Raw genomic sequence first — 18,880 nt, 5'->3', positions numbered from 1 at the left:
CCGGACTTCTCCGGGCTCTTCCCTGTTGTGCTTCTGCCTCTCATTTTCCCAGGGCTACCCTAACTGGATGAGGTCAGTATGGCCAAGGTGAAGTGGCAATTAAGAATGACGGAGAAAGTGGAAATTCTAGAAGTTGAGGATTTTGAGGAGAGGTTCCGAAGCTTCAGCAAGACAGATGCAGTTCTGCTACCTCTGGGTGCAGCCCCCAGGAGCCCAGTCTGCTTGCTGCCCTGTCTCCTGTAGGTCAACCTGGGAAGCAAGGTCCCCGGCATGAATAAAGTTTGGTTGGTTCTAACTATTACTTCTCATATTCACTTTTTTTTTTTTTTTATGAAACTGGAGTCAGGGTCTGGGGAAATACAGAAGCAAAGAATTTTAGGGCTGAAAGGGATCTGGAAATCACCTGACCCAACCAATGCCTCACATTCTAAAGAAGAAGTAGCTAGGGTACAGAGAGGTTAACTAGTTTGCCCTTGGCTGAAGTCAAGATGAAAACCACCCAGTCTGGGACTAGACCGGGTTCTGAAGAAAAAGCAGGGACTCAGAAGATTAGAAGGTTTCAGTTGAAGCACGCCAGGCAAAAGGAGCCTAGGGCAGTGTATTGGCTATCTATTGCTGTATAACAAATTACCCCAAAACATAACGGCTGGAGATAGCAAATGTTTACTATCTCTTGGTGTCTGTGGGTCAGTAATCAGGGAGGGCCTAGCCAGGTAGTTCTGGCTCAGGGTCTTTCAAGAGGTTGCTGCTGCAAACTGTAGTCACCTCCAAGTTCAAATGGAAAGGACTTGCTTCAAGCTCACTCACACAGGCCTCTCTGCAGGGCTGCCTCAGGGCAGCTGGCTTCACTCAGGGTGAGTGATACAAGATAAAGCAAGAGAGAATACCCCAGATGGAAGCTATAGTCTCTCTATAACTCAAAACGGACATCTCATTACTTCTATTGTATTCTATTCTTCAGAAGTGAGCTGATAAGAATCACTGAGGACATCTCAAAGGCTGCATTCTGTAAGGGCAATAAGGGAAGGATCTGGATTAAGGAGCTGGGAGGCGAAAACTGACTGTGTTTAGTGGTCACATATTAAGGAGAGGCATGGGGGCGGGTTTAAATTGAGGTTTTCAGGGAGAATGCCTTCGGAGTCTCCTGTTCACCCTACCCACTAAGAGCACTTCATGGTTGTGCTCAGAGGTGCACTGGGGTTAGGGAAGGTGTTTATTAGAGAGATATCCAACTTGCAATATCCTGTGACCAGAGAGGGGTCCAAGAACATGTCTCATATACGAAACGTATGGCTGCTTTATCCCCATCCTTTTCCTGGGCCTGTGGTATACGTATACAAAGAGTAGTTAGGAACACGGGATCTGACGCTGGCCAGCAGTGAGTTAATTTATGGATTTCATAAGATACTGATTAAAATAATACAGGATGCTCTGTATTACTCAACAAATAACAGTGAAAAATGATTAGAAGGAGTTTGGGCAAGATGGTGGAATGAACAGCAGCAAAATGATCATCCCTTGCTCAAATTTCATTAAATACCAATAAAATCACTGTTTGAGAATGAAAATTTTCATTAATAACTGCAAAGATAAGATAATTACATAAAAATAAGGAAATTAAATCTGGGCCATTAAAAAGCTTTCCGCACATACAAATAGTAAGAACTTTGAAAAAAATTAATTTTCCAAATGTAAAAATTAAACAAAGTATAAGCAGGATTCAAAGATTGATTACAATTTATTCTCAAAGGAACACTGTTCATGTTAACAAGATCTACTCAGAATTTTTTTTTAGATGGCAACACTACAGAATTGGAAGCAAGGCATAATTGACACTGTGCAAATGCTTCGGCAAAAGAAGAGATAAACCTATTAAACATGTGAGATGCTAAATAAGTAAAAAACGATAAAAGAATGTGAGCAAAGAGGATGGATCCAGATACTAAAGCCAAGAAATCCAACAAAGAGATAACAGCAGGTTTTAGAATCATAAAATAAAATAGTTGGAAGGTACCTTACAAGTTATTTGATATAACTCTCAGCTCAAGGCATGTTTGCTTGTTTCACAGACACGATGGATGATCTTACGCTTCTTAATATCATAGAACTGGAAAACTAACTATCTAACTAACTAACTAACTAACTTTTGGTAATGGAGGAAAGGGAACTATTTTCACTACATGGCACTGTCCCACCACTTGCCCACCAGAATCCTCTAAAACTGAAACTTAACAAGTAAAGTATACGCAAAATGGGTGAGATGGAAGGAGATCGTTTTCTGTAGAAAGGATGCCCAAAGTTTCAGTAAATACAGGTCTTATGTGTTTTAGGAGTAAGCTAAACTTGGAGATTTGGGTATAATCTCAAAGCAGCACACCAGGAACAAGATCATACCTGAGAATGCTTAAGCGTAATCAACAGTATTGGGCACTAAACTGAAGAAAAACATCATTAGGAAAGGGAATGGTCAGCATGGAATCTAAGAAAGCAAAAGCCAGACAGCTCTGTGTTCATCAGACCCTGGGCTGTAAAGGAAGAGAGACTCTTGAGTCTGATGAATATAAACTTTGTATTTATTTAGAAAAACATGCTCTGTTAGGGAGAAGCACTGTTTCACCCAGTTTTTGTGAAGAAGGGATATTTCCTCCTAGTGAGTGAAATGCTTGTGGAGATTTGCCACTTCCACTTGTTCTGATCCGAAGACTCTTCAAACCACCACCCACCTACTAATTTGGTTTCCCTACTCAATATCGAGAAGGTGTGCCCTGGTTGGGAAAAATGCAAATTCCAAATGATAAAAATGAATAGTCCTCTTTGCAAATCAACATTCTGGTTCATATACAAGTCTCTTAAATTTTAGTGAGTCAGTCTCTTGAATTTGATCTCTTCTAGGTGCTCTGACAAGAACTTCAGAAGCTAAAAAGCTAAGGGATGACTTCAGCCTAGTCATGCTGCCTGCCAAAGTGGATTCTCTGAGGGTCATGCCATCTTTATCTTACCTCTAACTATGGCAGGAACTTGTATTTACTTATGCCTTCTATCAGTTACTATGCGGGCCACTTAAAAGTCATCTTATTTTGTCCTAACAACTCAAGAAGGTATTATTTATTCCACTTTTACAAATGAAAACACACACACAAAAAAAAACAACTGAGGATCAGAGAGGTTAAGTGACTTGCCTAAGATCACACAGCTAATATCTGATTAAACAGATTTACCCTGGACTGTCTGACTCAAAAGATTTGGCTCTTTCAGTGGAACCAAATTACCTCCATTTACTGTTAGAAAGCTCTAATAAAAGATCTTCCTTATACAATGCCAAAATAACATCTGCCCTTTGGTTCTAGTTATTTGTACCTCTTATTATACTCCAGTCTCCATCTGTAATTATTTGAGTGCACACAGCTTTACTTCTTCTGAATAGATAAGAACAACCTTGAGAAGAGAAACTGCTGTCCTAGTCATCTTCTTGCTTTTTTAACAGCATCTATTAGAGTGTCGCAAACAAAGTATCAAATCTTATTTTCTAAATAACAAAATGAGAGCAATAGACTGTAGAAGGCTAGCTGTCAAAACGGAAAGGAAGAATTCATTTAGTATAAGTGAATAAACATACAAACATTTTATTTTAGTGATCAAAAGAACAGGACCAACTCTTGCCAAGGGGAACTAGTTAAAGGGCAGTAGGGCCCAAGGCAAGCAGGATGGAGTTCCGAGCAGGATGAGTCCCTGTGGAGAAGGGGAGTGCAGGGGAGGGAAACCGTAGACTGGACGACGAGGTGGAGAGCGACAGAGGAAGAAGGCTGTCTCTCAAAGGCTGTCCAGGCCTTGGCCCTGACATAACGGAGGCCAGGTATATGGACTAGTTCTAGGACATACTGGTTAGTGGAACTACAGCTGGACTAAAAGTTTCCTGTCCAAGTTCAAGAACAAAGACCAAACTGGATCTTTTAATAGAGGGCATAGGTGTCTGTTGCTGCTACACATGTGCTACAGAAATCAATTATGCTTTTTTTTTAATGTTTTTTTATTGTGGTAAAAGTCACATAATAGAAAATATACTATTTTAACCATATTTAACTGTAGAGTTCAGTGGCACTAAGTACAATCACATTGTTGTGCAACTCTCTCCATCATCCATCTCCCGAATTTTTCACCTTCCTCAACTGAAACTCTGTCCCCGTTAAACACTAACTCCCCATTCCCCCTCCCCACCCCTGGCATCTACCAGCGTTTTTTCTTTTGTTCTTTTTTGCGGTACACGGGCCTCTCACTGTTGTGGCCTCTCCCGGAGCACAGGCTCCGGACATGCAGGCTCAGTGGCCATGGCTCATGGGCCCAGCCGCTCCGTGGCATGTGGGATCTTCCCGGACCGGGGCACGAACCCGTGTCCCCTGCATCAGCAGGCAGACTCTCAACCACTGCGCCACCAGGGAAGCCCTACCAGTGTACTTTCTGACTCCATGAATTTGACTAGACTATTCTAGGTACCTCGTGTAAGTGGAATCAAACAGTGAGAAATTAGTTATTCTTTAGGAGAATTTTATAAAGAGATTTACTCATTTTATAAAGAGATTTATTCATTTTCAATTATTCATTTTCAGATCAATATAATAGATTGATCTGATGGATTGAATTAGAAAAGAGACGATGGAATCCATTTGCCCTTCTTAGAACTACAGATAAAAAGCTACAAACTTGGGGGACTTCCCTGGTGGTCCAGTGGTTAAGATGCCACGGCAGGGGGCGCAGGTTTGATCCCTGGCATGCAGGAACTAAGATCCTGCAGGTCGCAAGCTGTGGTCAAAAAAACAAAAAAAAAAAAACAAAAAAAAATCTACAAGACTTGCAATTCTACTGTCGTCTCTGTTTTATTTTCAGGGTGCTCAAGAGAAGACTGCACCCTGAAGTGGCATCCTTACTCTACAGCAGTGGTTCTCAACCAAGGGTGATTCTGCTCCCCACCCCAACCCCAGGGGACACTTGACAGTGTCTGAAGACATTTTTGGTTGTCACCGCTAGGGATGGGTGGTACTCCTGGCATCCAGCAGGTTAAGGCCAGAGATGTACTTAACATCCCCCAATGCACAGGACAGCCCCCCACAAGAAAGAATCATCTGGCCCCAAACGTCAACAGTGCCAAGGCTGAGAAATCCTGGTCTACAGGCACCATTCACATCAATCTAAGCCATCACCAAGATGACCTGTTTGCCCAGAATTAAGTTAGTACTTAAAACTAGGATATTAGTTCAACAAAAACAATAATAAAAACAGCGGCTACTATTAGTTTGTGCTTAAATAGCCTAAACGCAAGCTAAGTACTTGCCCTCTATCTCATTTAATTCCTACCAAAATCTTGTGAGGTATTATTATTCCCATTTTGCTGAGGTGAAAAGGTTGTAACTAGGCAACAGCCACATGGCAAGCAATAAAGCTCTTACCAACACCACCACATGGCCACTTCCCAAACCAACAGTTACTGTGTACGGTAGAGGTATTTAAAGATAACGTTAATGATAACAGGGTAATGATCTGGGAACAGAGACTCGAGGACCTCAAGTCAGGGCATGAAGAGAAGGCAGAAAGCGACAAGGGCTGTCTTCAGGAAAATCTCTAGAGTGGATATCAAGCACCTGCTCTCTCACTTCCAACTCCTTGGTACTTCCTTACCTTAGAAGAAGCAAGGGAGCATTAGGAAGACCCGACACATTTCTTGATTGCTAAACCAACAATAATGAAATATTTGCAGAGGAGTAGTGGAGGTAATAGATAAAGATAAGTAAATACAGGTAAATAGATAAGGAAGTCAAAATTCAATGTTACATCTGCAAAGACACTTTGGAGATCATCAGCTGATTCCAGTGCCTTCATGGTACAACGGGAAAACACAGGCCTTAGTGGAAAGGTGACTTGCCTAAGGTCATGCAGTCTTCCCCATAAAAATGACAGCATAGCTCTGTGGGCTGAAAACCAAAGACGATTTCTCCAATATGATAGAAGAGTTTAGCTTAGATTTAGAAAGGACTCAGGCTCCAACTGTCTCTTTAAAAATTGACATTTTCTTACATAACTCGGTATCACTATATTACACCCATCAAGATTAACAATACTTCCTTCTAAGACCCAGTTAATTGTCAAATTGCCTTGCTTGTATCAAAATGTCTCTTAGGGTTGATTTGCTAAATCAGGATCCAAACAGGGGCCACACACACTTATGACTCTTATGTTTCTTTTCACCTAGAGGAGTTTCCCTCCCTTTGTACCCTCATACCACTGACTTGTTATAGAAACCAGTGTTAGTTGCTTTATAAAATGTCCCACATTCTGGATGTGACTGTTAACTTCCTTGGCCTTGTCATTTAACTTACTCCTTCATCCCTTGTATTTGCTATAAGTGGAAGTAGCTTTAGAGATTCAGGTTTCGCTTTTTTGACAAGAAAACTTCATTGGATATTCCTTCACGTTACGTCGCATAGGGAGGCTCGTGTCTGCCTTATCCCACTTTTCATGATGTTAAGATTGAACAGATCATTCAAATAGTAACAGCCTGAGTTGTTTCATCTAAAACTTTCAACTACTGATAATCATCCCCTGAATCAATTATCTCATAAAGAGCTGTAAGTATTGCTTTCAAATTCTATCACTTTCCAACCAGTAAGAATTTATTAGCTGAAATTCTTCCCTCATCAACTAAGCCCGTTTTGTTACCCCGAACTACAGTTTGGACAGGAAAAGCAAGATAGCTATTTAATTCTTTCCTTTTACTTCCAATTTTAATAGTAAGGAGCTCATGTCTTAGTTACAATAAAGTTTATTTCCAGCTAAATTAGAACCAAAAATATATTTTCACAAAACATTTAAGCAAAAGGGAAAAAAGATCGTGAGAATGACCCAGTTAATATGTAAAGAGTTCTCAGCGACCGCAGATTTGTCCAGGGATATTAAAAACGTCCAAAGGTCTAGGACAACCACAGGACCCTCAGAGGGAAAGGAGTGTCTGGTCAAATTTTGTTCGTTTGGTAAATCAACAGAAAGACCTGTTCAGACCTTTAGTAACTTTGCAAAAAGATGATCTTTACTCCAAACATGACTTGAAGGCAAATCTCAAATTGAGGTCTGACTCTTAAAAGCTATATTTAAGTGAGTTGACTAAATAGTTAAAATTGCCTGTGAATACAATAAATTAATTGGAATACCAATTGTGATATGAATAAGGAATCTTTTCTCTGATTAAATGAACAGGACAAAATTGCAGGTTGCAATATTAATTTCAGGAAAAAATTAAGGTGAAAAGTACCTAGAGGGTCATCATATAATGATAAAAAGCGCAGTGAGTGGTGGACACATAACCAGAATGAACGGATAAACCACACACACACAAAACAGGATGCATAAAACAAAAACCATTAAAAATGTATGGAGGAGGGCTTCCCTGGTGGCGCAGTGGTTGAGAGTCCGCCTGCCGATGCAGGGGACACGGGTTCGTGCCCCGGTCCGGGAAGATCCCACATGCCACGGAGCGGCTGGGCCCGTGAGCCATGGCCGCTGAGCCTGCGCGTCCGGAGCCTGTGCTCCGCAACGGTAGAGGCCACAACAGTGAGAGGCCCGCGTACCACAAAAAAAAAAAAAAAAAGTATGGAGGAGATAACATAAATATAATAGTAGTAGATTTTCACCTCCACCAAGCAGTCACAAATGAAGACAACTAAATCTGAAAAAGACAGTTGTGGCAGTCAGTAAACAGAGATGGAAAATTAATTTTTTTTGAAGTGTTCGCTTCTAAAGTCTGAAAAAATGTATTGAAAGAGGTAAACACCTTACTGTACTGAGATACAGCAAATGTGGCATCTGCTCCACCACAACAGTCCCTGCAGCTTAGCTGGCCATATTCCTTCATCCTCATCATGCACAAGGGCACTTACTGCAAAGACACTTAGTCCACAGCCATGCACCTAAGGGCTGGTAAGAAAAGATCACCTGTTCAAATTCTGCAGAATTTGAACTGAAAGTAAGGAAAAACTTGGGTAGTTTACAGTGGGATAGAATGAAAAGACATGGAAAGTGCTGGGCCATCCTGACGGCAGAGGACCAGAGTGAGGATGCCGAACTGCTGCTCTGAGCTCTCGAGCCATCATGGATCCAGAGCCCCCTGCCAGCTCCAGTCTCCCACCCTGGTCTCCAGTCTGTCCTAGGATAGCTCCAGATGTCCTTGCTACTCTGTTCTCCTTACTGTTCCTCAGAAATCTGTATTGGTTTGTTACAGCTGCCATAACACAGTAGCACAGACTTGCGGGGTGGGGGGGGGGGGGGGTGCTTAAACAACAGAAATGTGTTTTCTCACAGTTCTAGAGGTGAGAAGTCTGAGATCAAGGTGTCAGCACGGTTGGTTCCTCCAGAGGGACGGGAGGTAAAGATCTGTTCTAGGCTTTCTTGGCTTGTAAATGGCCGTCTTCTCCCTCTGTATGTGTCCAAACTTCCTCTTCTTGTAAGGACATCAGTCATACTGGATTAAGGCCTACCCTAATGACCTCATTTTACCTTAATTACCTCTTTAGAGACACTATCTCTAAGTACGATCACATTCTAAGGTACTGGGGGTTAGAACCGCAACACATAAATTTGGGGCGGGGGGAGACACGTTGCAGCCCATGACAATATCTTTAAAATAATCTCTCTCTGTTTAAGCTAGTTTCATTGAGTGTCTGTTGCTTGGAACTGAATAACACTTACCAAAACAGCTATATTTTCTGGTCTTATTTTTTTTAATTATTCATGTGTTTCTGTCAAACTTGCCCAAATTTTAAGCTGCAAGAGAGCAATAACATGCTTTAACACTTCCCTGAATTCTGCCTCCACAGACCTACTACCCTACAGACTACGGGCACAGAAAACAAAAAAGGCGCAGAAAAGAATTCTGTAGCAGAGGCTGTGCTCCGCGGCCCAGACCCCCCTTCAGGACTGAAGCTTTCACTTTCCTAGCAACCAGGAGTATCGGCTGCAGACAGTTCGAAGCCAAGTCCAATTCCAAGAACTGCTGCCAGAGCCACCTCACCCAAGGTAATGCCCCCTCCCCTGCAGGTAACCTGCACCCAGTCATTCAGAAGTCCAAGGGCTCAGCCTTCTAGTCTCAGTTCAGGGCATCTTTGAAGGGCCACCCCAGCTCCAGAGCAACCTTTGGGAATGGCTGAGGCCCCTGCTGCAGATGCATTACATCAACTCTCCCTCTGCCCAATCCTGCTTCCATCCCCCCTCGAGGTGTTGATCCTAAGACCACCCCCCAACAAACTTCTTGCACACAAATCTCTGTCTTAGAGTCTGTTTCCCAGAAAAACTGACTTGCAGTACAGTCTACGGCCAACACTGTACATGAAGATGAAGACAAAAAAATATAGAAAAAATTAACCAGGTACTAGGTTAATCTCCTCTTTTTCATTTCTAGCTTCTGAAGAATCCTGCCCATCTTCATTTCCTTGCTAGAGACAGGGTTCCATTCCTTTCTGTAGCCTCCAACCTGCCCTGGAGGCAGAAGTCTTAGACACCCTGTTCTCCCTGGACAGCAGGGGGCACCTCGAGCCCCAGCTCCTCCCCCTGGGTCCTGTAGCTGCATTTCTCAAGTCTGGTCCCTTCAGTACCTGGCCAGGGTGAGGGCCAAAGGAGAGGAGGGGGCGAAGCCGAGGATCCAGCTAGGAGGAAAAGCTGGTCCTGTCCCTCTCCTCCGGCTGCTCCCCAGCTGGCCTCGCCCTGGGAGCCTGAGTCCAGAAAGCGGGAGGTGCTGACTCTGAGGACAGAAACATGGGCCCTGCGGGCTGTGTCTTCCTGCTGCCCCTTCTGCTGGGTGAGCCCCTGAGGCTGGGGGTGGAGTGGAGACGAGGAGGCAGAGGTTTTGGGGCTCAAGAAGTTACCATATAGAGTAACAGGACACTTCACCCACGGGATGTGACTTCTGAATGGTGTGGCCTGCAAAAGTCCTGAGGGGACCCTCCATGCCAGGCCCCAAGCAGTCCCGGGTTCATGGATATAGAAGTAAACACAAAGATCCCCGCCCTTGGGGGGCTTATAGTCAATGCACATATCAAATACGTAAATTATAAGCCAGGTTAGAAAGCAATAAATACTGTGACCGGAGAGGGGCATCTAAGGTACAGGGACACTGTTATTTTAAATAGGGTGGTCAAGGAAGGTTTCACTAAGAAGAAGCTATTTGAGCAAAGACTTGAAGGAGATGAGTGATTTAGCTAAGAGGATTGAGGGAAAGAGCATTTCAGGCAGAGGGAAATGGAAGTACAAACGCCAGTCAATGATTTCAGGAATAAGCTTGTTCATTTATTTTTCTGGCCCACAGTGATTTAAAAGCCGGGTAGGCTGAGAGCAGCAAAAAGATAACAGGTAGCAAAAAAGAAAGATATACAAATACTGCAAAATGCTAGTTCAGTTCAAGAAAACATGACAAAAGTAAACAGCTTATAAACCTCAAAGTCATCTGAAGGCAGTAATGTATTTACAACCTCATATGCTTGATACTCCTGATGGCAGCCGTGAATCATCCAGTAGAAGTTAAATCATGTTCCACGTATGCTGCTAAAAAAGTTAGGTAAGTATGTAATTATCAAGATTACCACTACTGGGTAGATATTTATAAAAATTTGGCCTTTAGGGCTTCCCTGGTGGCGCAGTGGTTGAGGGTCCGCCTGCCGATGCAGGGGACGCGGGTTCGTGCCCCGGTCCGGGAGGATCCCACATGCCGCGGAGCGGCTGGGCCCGTGAGCCATGGCCGCTGGGCCTGCGCGTCCGGAGCCTGTGCTCCGCGATGGGAGAGGCCACAACAGTGAGAGGCCCGCGTACCGCAAAAAAAAAAAAAAAATTTGGCCTTTAACACCAATCTGAGAAATTTAAGTAGGTAGAAAGCCTCTCTATTCAGTGAATCTGGATATAAGAGGTGTTGTTATATATTAATGATAGGCTATATTTGTTTTAAGGTCTTGCCTATCCTTTTCTTTCCAAAGGAAATCTCTGCAGTCAGGTGAGTGGTCTCCCCTTGGGTCCAAGACTGCTGGGTTTGGAACTGGAAGAGGATGGAGTATGGAGGCTCGGGAGGACTCAGGTCCCAGGAATGGATGGGAGTCTGGAGATGATGAGATGGGGATCAGAAGAACAGCACAACCAGATTCCCATGTTTCTCTCTTTCCTCTTTTCTAGTGTGTGGACCACCTGTACGCTCAAGCCGTATTGTGCGTGGTGAGCACTGGCCTTGGCAGGTCAGCCTGCACTTGGGCGAGTCCCACGTCTGTAGAGGTTCCCTCATCGGTGACAGGTGGATACTGACAGCAGCACACCGCCTACACAGGTGAGTCCTAGCTGGCGCCTAGCACACAGAGAGGTTCTTGATAAATATCTGAATGAACCCATGAATGAACCAACAGACTAAGGAAAGTGCCAAGATGAACAGGCAGAAGGAAACCTAGGTCATCTTGGACTAGGGACGGGGCATACAGGTAGAAAAAAAAATGATGAAAATAGTGACTATATTAGAAACTTTGCTTACTTTTCACCACATCACTTCCTAAACACCAGTCAGGGAATTCTGTCTTCAGCTGCTTTGGGTCACAAACACAATCTCTGAGAGAAGTAAGGTACCATGTGGTGAGTAAGCTGTAGAGAGAGGCACATGTAAAACTGATGTCTCCAGCCAACAGCTAATGAAGACGTGACAGACCCTCCTGAGTCGGGCCTTGAGATGACACTGCAGTCCACCCTGAGTGCTGCCTGGTCAGAGGCACCCAGATCCTGATCCACAGAAACTGTGAAATGTTTGCTGTTCTAAGCCTCTAAGCTTTGTGGTAACTTGTTATGCCACAGGAGATGACATATATACAGAAATCAAAATGACAGGACTTTTCAATAACAAACTGAAAGCTCAAAGAAAAGAGAGTAATAACTTCAAAATGCTGAGAGAATTCCAACTTAGAATTCTGTTCATATTTACAAATGATCAATCAAGTGTGGGATAGAAATAAGACATTTTCAAATATACAAAGCAGAAAAAATATTAACCCTCATGCACATTTTCTCAGGAAGCCATAGGAGAATGTGCTTCACCAAAATAAAGGGTGGGGTGGGGACAGGAAAACATGGGATCCAGAAAAAACAGAATACAACACAGAAGAAAACCCTCAAGAAAATCGTAAAGTACCGAGGTTGGAGTTAGAGGGCGGAGGTCTTAAAAAAGAAAAAAAAAAGACTTCCCTGGTGGCGCAGTGGTTAAGAATCCGCCTGCCAATGCAGGGCACACGGGTTCGAGCCCTGGTCCAAGAAGATCCCACATGCCGCAGAGCAACTAAGCCCATGCGCCACAACTACTGAACCCGTGTGCCACAACTACTGAAGCCTACACACCTAGAGCCCGAGCTCTGCAACAAGAGAAGCCACTGCAATAAGAAGCCTGCGCACCGCAACAAAGAGTAGACCCCGGTCACTGCAACTAGAGAAAGCCCATGCGCAGCAACGAAGACCCAATGCAGCCAAAAAAATTAATTAATTTTAAAAAAAGGATAGTATTGATAAAAAGCCTAACAGGTGTCAACATACTGAGAGATTTACACTTCTGGCAGACAGTTTGGGGAACAAATAATGAGTCAGTGATAGGTACCTAGAAAACTAAAAAAAACAAACAAGTGAGACCACATTATTAATTCCAGGAGAAGCAAAAAGTTTTACAAGAAACCGCATTATGGTACTCAATATGGCCTCATAGTGAATAATGTTTTCACAGTCACAAGAACATATATACTAAATACTCATCTAACAGAAAGTTATATTAGATGAGGAGGATGGTGAAAAGGAAGTGCATAGGTGGCAGTAATTGTTGGGTCAATCCTCACCTTCTACAGGAGGAATACAATATTCTAAAACTGAAAGAAAAATATTAATGGCAATATATAGGGTTTCTTGAAAACACTAGGGAAAATGCTAAAAGAAAGAGCTAAGAGTTGAAAGTGATTGCCTTTGGATAGCATGAATTGAGGCCAGTAGGGCAGAGAACTTCTGTTATTTATTTATTTTGTAAATCTGATCAAACTACTGAACATTTAAATTACATATATATGAACTTTGGTGGTTATATTTTGCTTTAATTTTTAAATTTAGAAATAAAGGTCTAGTGCTCACAACTCAAAAGTGAAAATAAAACAATGACTGTTAAGCATATAGGCTATGGCTTAAACCACGGAGAACAGCAGAGGTGAATAAGAGAACCAGGGAAAACATACAGGACAAAACTCTGGCCATAATCATATAAAAGGAGACCACAGAAACAGCAGACAACAAAAGAAAGAGTGATCAGGGAGTGAGGGACGGAGAAAAGAAGACAAACCAACCCTATGCCAAGTTGGAAGCAGCCTGGTTAATTCCAAGTCTGTTACCCTCCTTTCTTACCTAAAGACTTAGTGCTACACACAGGCAGCTTGTTCTGACCCAGCTGTAGCACAAAAGCATGCTCCACTTTTATTCTCCTCTTTCTCTTCCCCTTAGGCGCTGGATTCCTTTCTTATATACTGTGTGGCTGGGATCAACTGACATAGGCCATTCAAATACAGGCGTTAAGTATCATGTGTTCCGAATTGTCATCCATCCCAAACACCACGGTACCACGGCAGACACTGCCTTGTTGAGGCTGTTCTCTAGAGTCACCTACAGTTCTTCCATCCTGCCTATTTGCTTGTCCAGTGTCAAAAAGCAGTGGACAATTCCAGACTCTTGCTGGGTGACTGGATGGGGAAAAGCAGAAGACGAAGGTGAGAATAGGAAGAGAATAGGAAGAGAAAGGGGTTGTTTTATACATCACCTTCTTGTACCCATTCTAGAATATTCGTATTCTAGGCATTTCATTACTACGGCAAATATTTTCAACAAAACCAGACACTATCTAAACGTCTTCAAATAAAATGTTTGCTTATTTATATGTTTATTTACTCTTATATCCTGCCTAGAGTCTAGCTATAGCAGCAAGAAAAGATACTAACAATTTATTTATTTAATTTATTTTTTAATACTAACAATCTGAACACACAATTACCCCTCTGAAACAGAGGTTAACAAGCCTGATGTAAGGTTGGAAAGAGTCTAGTACTTTAAATCTGTTTTTAAAGTGTTGTGTTGTGTCACTCTTTCCCAGGATAAAGTAAAGACAGGAAATGATCTGGGAGCAGAAAAATGAGAAAAGAAAAAGTTATAGAATACTGTAGAATACTCACGTCTTTACTTAATCAAAATGTATCAGCACTTCTCTTTATTTAGAACATTAGGAATGCCCCACATGGCACATTAGAAAAGCCCCAAACAAATAGAATTTTGAATTATCCATTGTTTTAGATTAACTGTACCAAAAAAACCCTCTTCCATTAGCCAACATGATTGGAAAGTGACTGTGTTCTGCTTTTGGATTCCCATTCAGAGATGTCTGCATATCATGACTGAATGTTGTCCCTGCACCTTTCCAGGCTGCTTTTCCTTTCACTCCTGTTTATCTCTACATATTCTGACTACCCTACCATCCTCCAAGAAGCAGAAATACCCATCACTGAACACCAGCATTGAGAAATAATCTACAACCCGGTGGGTTACCTCCTACCACAAACAGAGCCTGTCATCCAGGAAAGCACGCTTTGTGCTGGTGATCTTGAGAAAAGAAAGGATACTTGCCAGGTCAGGGTTTGCTCTTGAAATTATTTTATTTTAACATGAGATCTTAATTTGGATCCAGGTTTGCCCATCTGTAAACAACAGTGAATTGGGAATCAGGAGACAAATGTTCTGACGATAATTCTGTGTTAACCTGGATAAGTCACTTAACCTTTATCTATTAATTTAATCTCTTCAACTACTGATCTAGAGCAATGCTAACCACTGGTGCTTGGATTTTCACAGTCTCATATGTTTTTATAAATATATTAAGAGGTTGACATAGAATGCCAATTTTTTAATTTTTTGAAGTAAGAAACATTTCATTGTACACTTAAAAGATGTCATTCCATTTTCTCCTGATCATAAGTGTCTGATGAAAATTCAGCAATCATTTGTGTCTTCCTCCACTGGGTGGGATGTGTTTTGTTCTGGTGGCTTTCAATACACTTTCCTTCATATGTGATTGTTAGAAGTGTGAATGTCATGTCCTAGGTGTGATTGTCTTTGTCTTTATCCTATTTGAGATTCACTGACTTGTTTTTTTAATCTACTCTTTTACCTTTCATCAAAACTTGGGAAATTTTCATTCATAATTTCTTCAACTATTATTCTGCCTTATTTCTCTCTTTTCCCCTTCTTGGTGAAACTGAAAATTTGTAAGTTACAACTTTTGATATTTTCACATAAGTCCCTGATATTTTATTTTTACTTTTTTCTGTTTTCAAATTGGATAGTTTAATCTATATTCAGAATCATTGCTTCTTTCTCCTGCCAACTACATTTTACTGTTAAGTTCATCTAGTGAAATTTTTATTTCAGATATTTTATTTTTTAGTTCTAGAATGACCATTTGGGTTTTACTTCCTCCTTCCCTCCCTCCCGCCTCACTCACACGCATTTTTCTATATCTCTGCAAAAATTTCCTGTCTGTATATTCATTATTTACAAATCAAACAACGAGACACAACTTCACACCCAGGAGGATGGCTATAAGCAAGACAGATAATAACAAGAGTTGGCAAGGAATGTGGAGAAATGGGAACATTCACATACCTAGTGAGAATGTAAAATGGTACAGCCACTCTGGAAAACCTCAAAAGGTTAAGTATGGACTTACCATATGATCCAGGAATTCCACTCCTAAGTACACACCCAAGAGAAATGGAAAATACATCCATATAAAAATTTGTACATGAATATTCATTGCAGCATTATTTATAATAGCCAAAAAGTGAAAACAACCCAACTGACCATCAACCGATGACTAGATGACAAAATGTGGTATGTCAATAAAATGGAATATTATTTAGCCATAAAAAGGAATGGAGTACTTACACATGCTACTGACATAACATGGATGAACCTTGAAAACAGTATGCTAAGTGGAAGAGGCCAGACGTAAAAGGTTATATATAGTTTCATTTATACAAAATATCCATAATATGCAAATTCACAGAGGCAGAAAGTAGGTAACTGGTTGGCCTAGGGCTGGAAGGAATGGGAGGAAATGAGGGTGACTGCTAAAGGGTATGGAGGTTTTTTTGGGAGGTGACAAAAATGGGTTGTGGTAATGGTTGAGCAACACTGTGAATATACTAAAACTGAACTTTAAATGGGTGAATTGTACAGTATGTGAATTATATCTCAATAAAGCTGTTACCAAAATAATAGCAAGACTGAGAGATACATCACCAACTACTGTCACCACCATTTTATATAAGAGAGCATTATCTTAACACTGAAAAAGGACCTAAAAATAGAAAAATAAGGACAGTTCATTCAACTGAATGAATTTAGTGAAAAACTCATCCTATTTATTTCTTTTCAATCAGAGATGAGTAGTTTGAAACTACTGATATATTTAGCTATATTTAGCCAATTTCAGATTCTATGATTCTAAATTTCCATGTCAGTGGGAAGTCCAGCTCCCTCCAGATTTTTACAGCTCCATGGGCTCCACTGCCCCATTCGAAGGAACCTCCACCCCTGTGACCATGCTCCTCTTCATGGTCCTTCTTCACGAGGCTCATGACCTTTACCTCTTCCTTAGGGTGATTCTGGAGGGCCTCTGTCATGTCATATTGATGGTATATGGATCCAGATAGGATCGTCAAGCTGGGGAACAGGATGTGGTCTTTCTTTTCCTGGGGTCTACACCAACGTGACCTACTACCAAAAATGGATTACGTCCATTATCTCAAGAGCTGAGGCCTTGGATGCCAACAACCTGGACTTATCCGACTTCTTGCTCCCTACTTTACTGCTGTCTCTGGCTCTCCTGGGACCCTCCTGCGCCTTTGGGCCTAACATTTTACCGGGAGAGCAGGCAGTGTAGCTGAAGCTCCTGGCCAAGTACGGGGTAGGAAGGAATGCGTGGAGAAGAAGGCCCAGGGGCAGAGAACTCACAAGGAGAGTCGCTGGGAACTCTGGATGACTTCATTAAAATGAGAAATGATTTTGTTTTTGAGATTCTTGATTCTGGAAGGAGGTTTCACTGGCTGGAACGTGAACAACTGAGGAATAAGAATGCCGCTTCTGTTTATGGCATTCTTTGTCCCTGACTATGCGTCTTGCAAGGCAGGAGGGATGCCTTCCGTGAAGAAGTATTTACAGACACAAATGAAATGGCGACAGAAGCAGGCAACAAAAAAAGTATCCGGGAAAGCAAATGGGAAGGTCCTCAAGAAGGTACATTATGGGTTTACTTCGTGCCCCTAGGTTGCATTATGAGCATCTTATCTGGTCTGTCTTTCTCTACTTTCTCTTCACTTTGTGCTTCCCCTCTGTAACAAGGCATCAAATAAGAAATCCATGTATGTAGTTCAGCTCTGAATATTTCTGAAATGTTTACTTTTTGAAATACCTACCACCAAAAATGGAGTAATGCAATAATCTCAAGAGCTGAGGTTTTGGGTTTCAATAATCTGGACCTATCCAGGTTAATTTTACTTCTTAATAAAGTACTTTAAATGTTTATAAGGAAAAGATTATTTCCCTTGCTTAACGAGTGTGCTTCTTTTTGTTGAACAATCATGTGACCTATACTATTTCCTTTTCTGCCTAGGCTTCCAGGAGCTCAGAGCTAAGTTTTATACATGATTTCAGTCATTATCTTTATCCTATACTCTCTGGTATAATTCTACTCATACTCCTTTTTATTTCAATCATCCTTCATTTCTCATTTGAATGAATTTAAGTTTTGTTGCATCTGTGTCTTTTGAAGTCAACTTGAAAAACAATGTTTTTGGATAAATAAATACATTTAACAGGAAGTGAGGGTAGGTTTGGAAAGTTAAAGTCCTTGCTAACCCTGAACCTCACCTCTCCTCTAGGCTGCCACTACAGCCTCCCAACTGCTGTTCCCACCTCCTTACCGTCACTCACACCTATGCTCAAGTGCATTTGTTCTCCACAGAATTCAGACTAGTGTTTTAAAATAAAGATTTTTAAAATGCTTTTCTCCTCCTTTCTCCTGTTTACCACACTTCAAAGGCATCTCATTGCTCAGAGAATAAGAACCAAAGTCCTTAACAGGACCTACAAAGCCCTGCTGGATCTGATCCCAGGCTGCCTCGTCAGCCTCATCTGGCCTCACCCCACCTGCTCTCTACACTCCCACTTCCTCAAATGCTCCAGAAGCCCCTTCTCAGCACCAGACTTCTGTATCTGCTATTTCCCCTTCCCTGCTGTCTTTGCGTAGTTAAGTCTTACTGATCTCAGTTCATTCTTCACTTCCTCAAGGAAGCTGTTCCCAGCTCTCCTGACAAGAACAAATCCCCCCAATATACAGTCTTGCACTATGGTGTCCTCCTTGATAGGACTCAACAAAGGTGTAATTTAACATTCATTTGTGTAACTGTCTAATTAATGTCTGTCTGTCTTACCAAAATGCAATGAGGTCCATGAGAGGAAGAATTTTTGCTTTTGCCAACCACTATATTCCAGTCTCAATAAGTATTTGTTGAATGAGTGAATGAATGAATGAGAAATAAACACACAATCTCTTCGTCTCCCCAACTAAGGACGTTTTGTTTACTGAGGTAGCCCAGAACCTGGCACAATGTCTTACACAAAGTAGGTTTTCAGATACAGGTTAAATAAAAGGATGAAGGAAAGAATGTTTTGGCCCCATTCTCTTTCTTACCTGTCTCCACCTCTAAGGCACAAAGGAACAAAGAGTACACAAAGCAGGTAAACTGAA

The 18,880-nt window shown here is 41.8% G+C and overlaps 2 protein-coding genes across 7 annotated transcripts in view; one reads left to right on the top strand and one right to left on the bottom strand.

The window, feature by feature from the left end:
- SH3D19 (SH3 domain containing 19) overlaps positions 1-18,880 on the bottom strand; it is a 181,079-nt gene that overhangs the window by 139,618 nt on the left and 22,581 nt on the right. The window lies entirely within an intron of this gene.
- Positions 79-17,014, top strand: PRSS48 (serine protease 48). The gene is given in 7 exon segments (XM_067737119.1): positions 79-239; positions 8,344-8,407; positions 8,859-9,057; positions 11,197-11,344; positions 13,528-13,785; positions 14,535-14,700; positions 16,730-17,014. Coding segments are annotated over 7 exon segments (1,281 nt in total).

The sequence above is a fragment of the Pseudorca crassidens genome, chromosome 4 (genome assembly GCF_039906515.1).
Source record: "Pseudorca crassidens isolate mPseCra1 chromosome 4, mPseCra1.hap1, whole genome shotgun sequence".
Lineage (NCBI taxonomy): Eukaryota > Metazoa > Chordata > Mammalia > Artiodactyla > Delphinidae > Pseudorca > Pseudorca crassidens.
The sequence above is the reverse complement of the archived record's forward strand: the minus strand, read 5'-3'. Positions and strand labels throughout refer to the sequence as shown.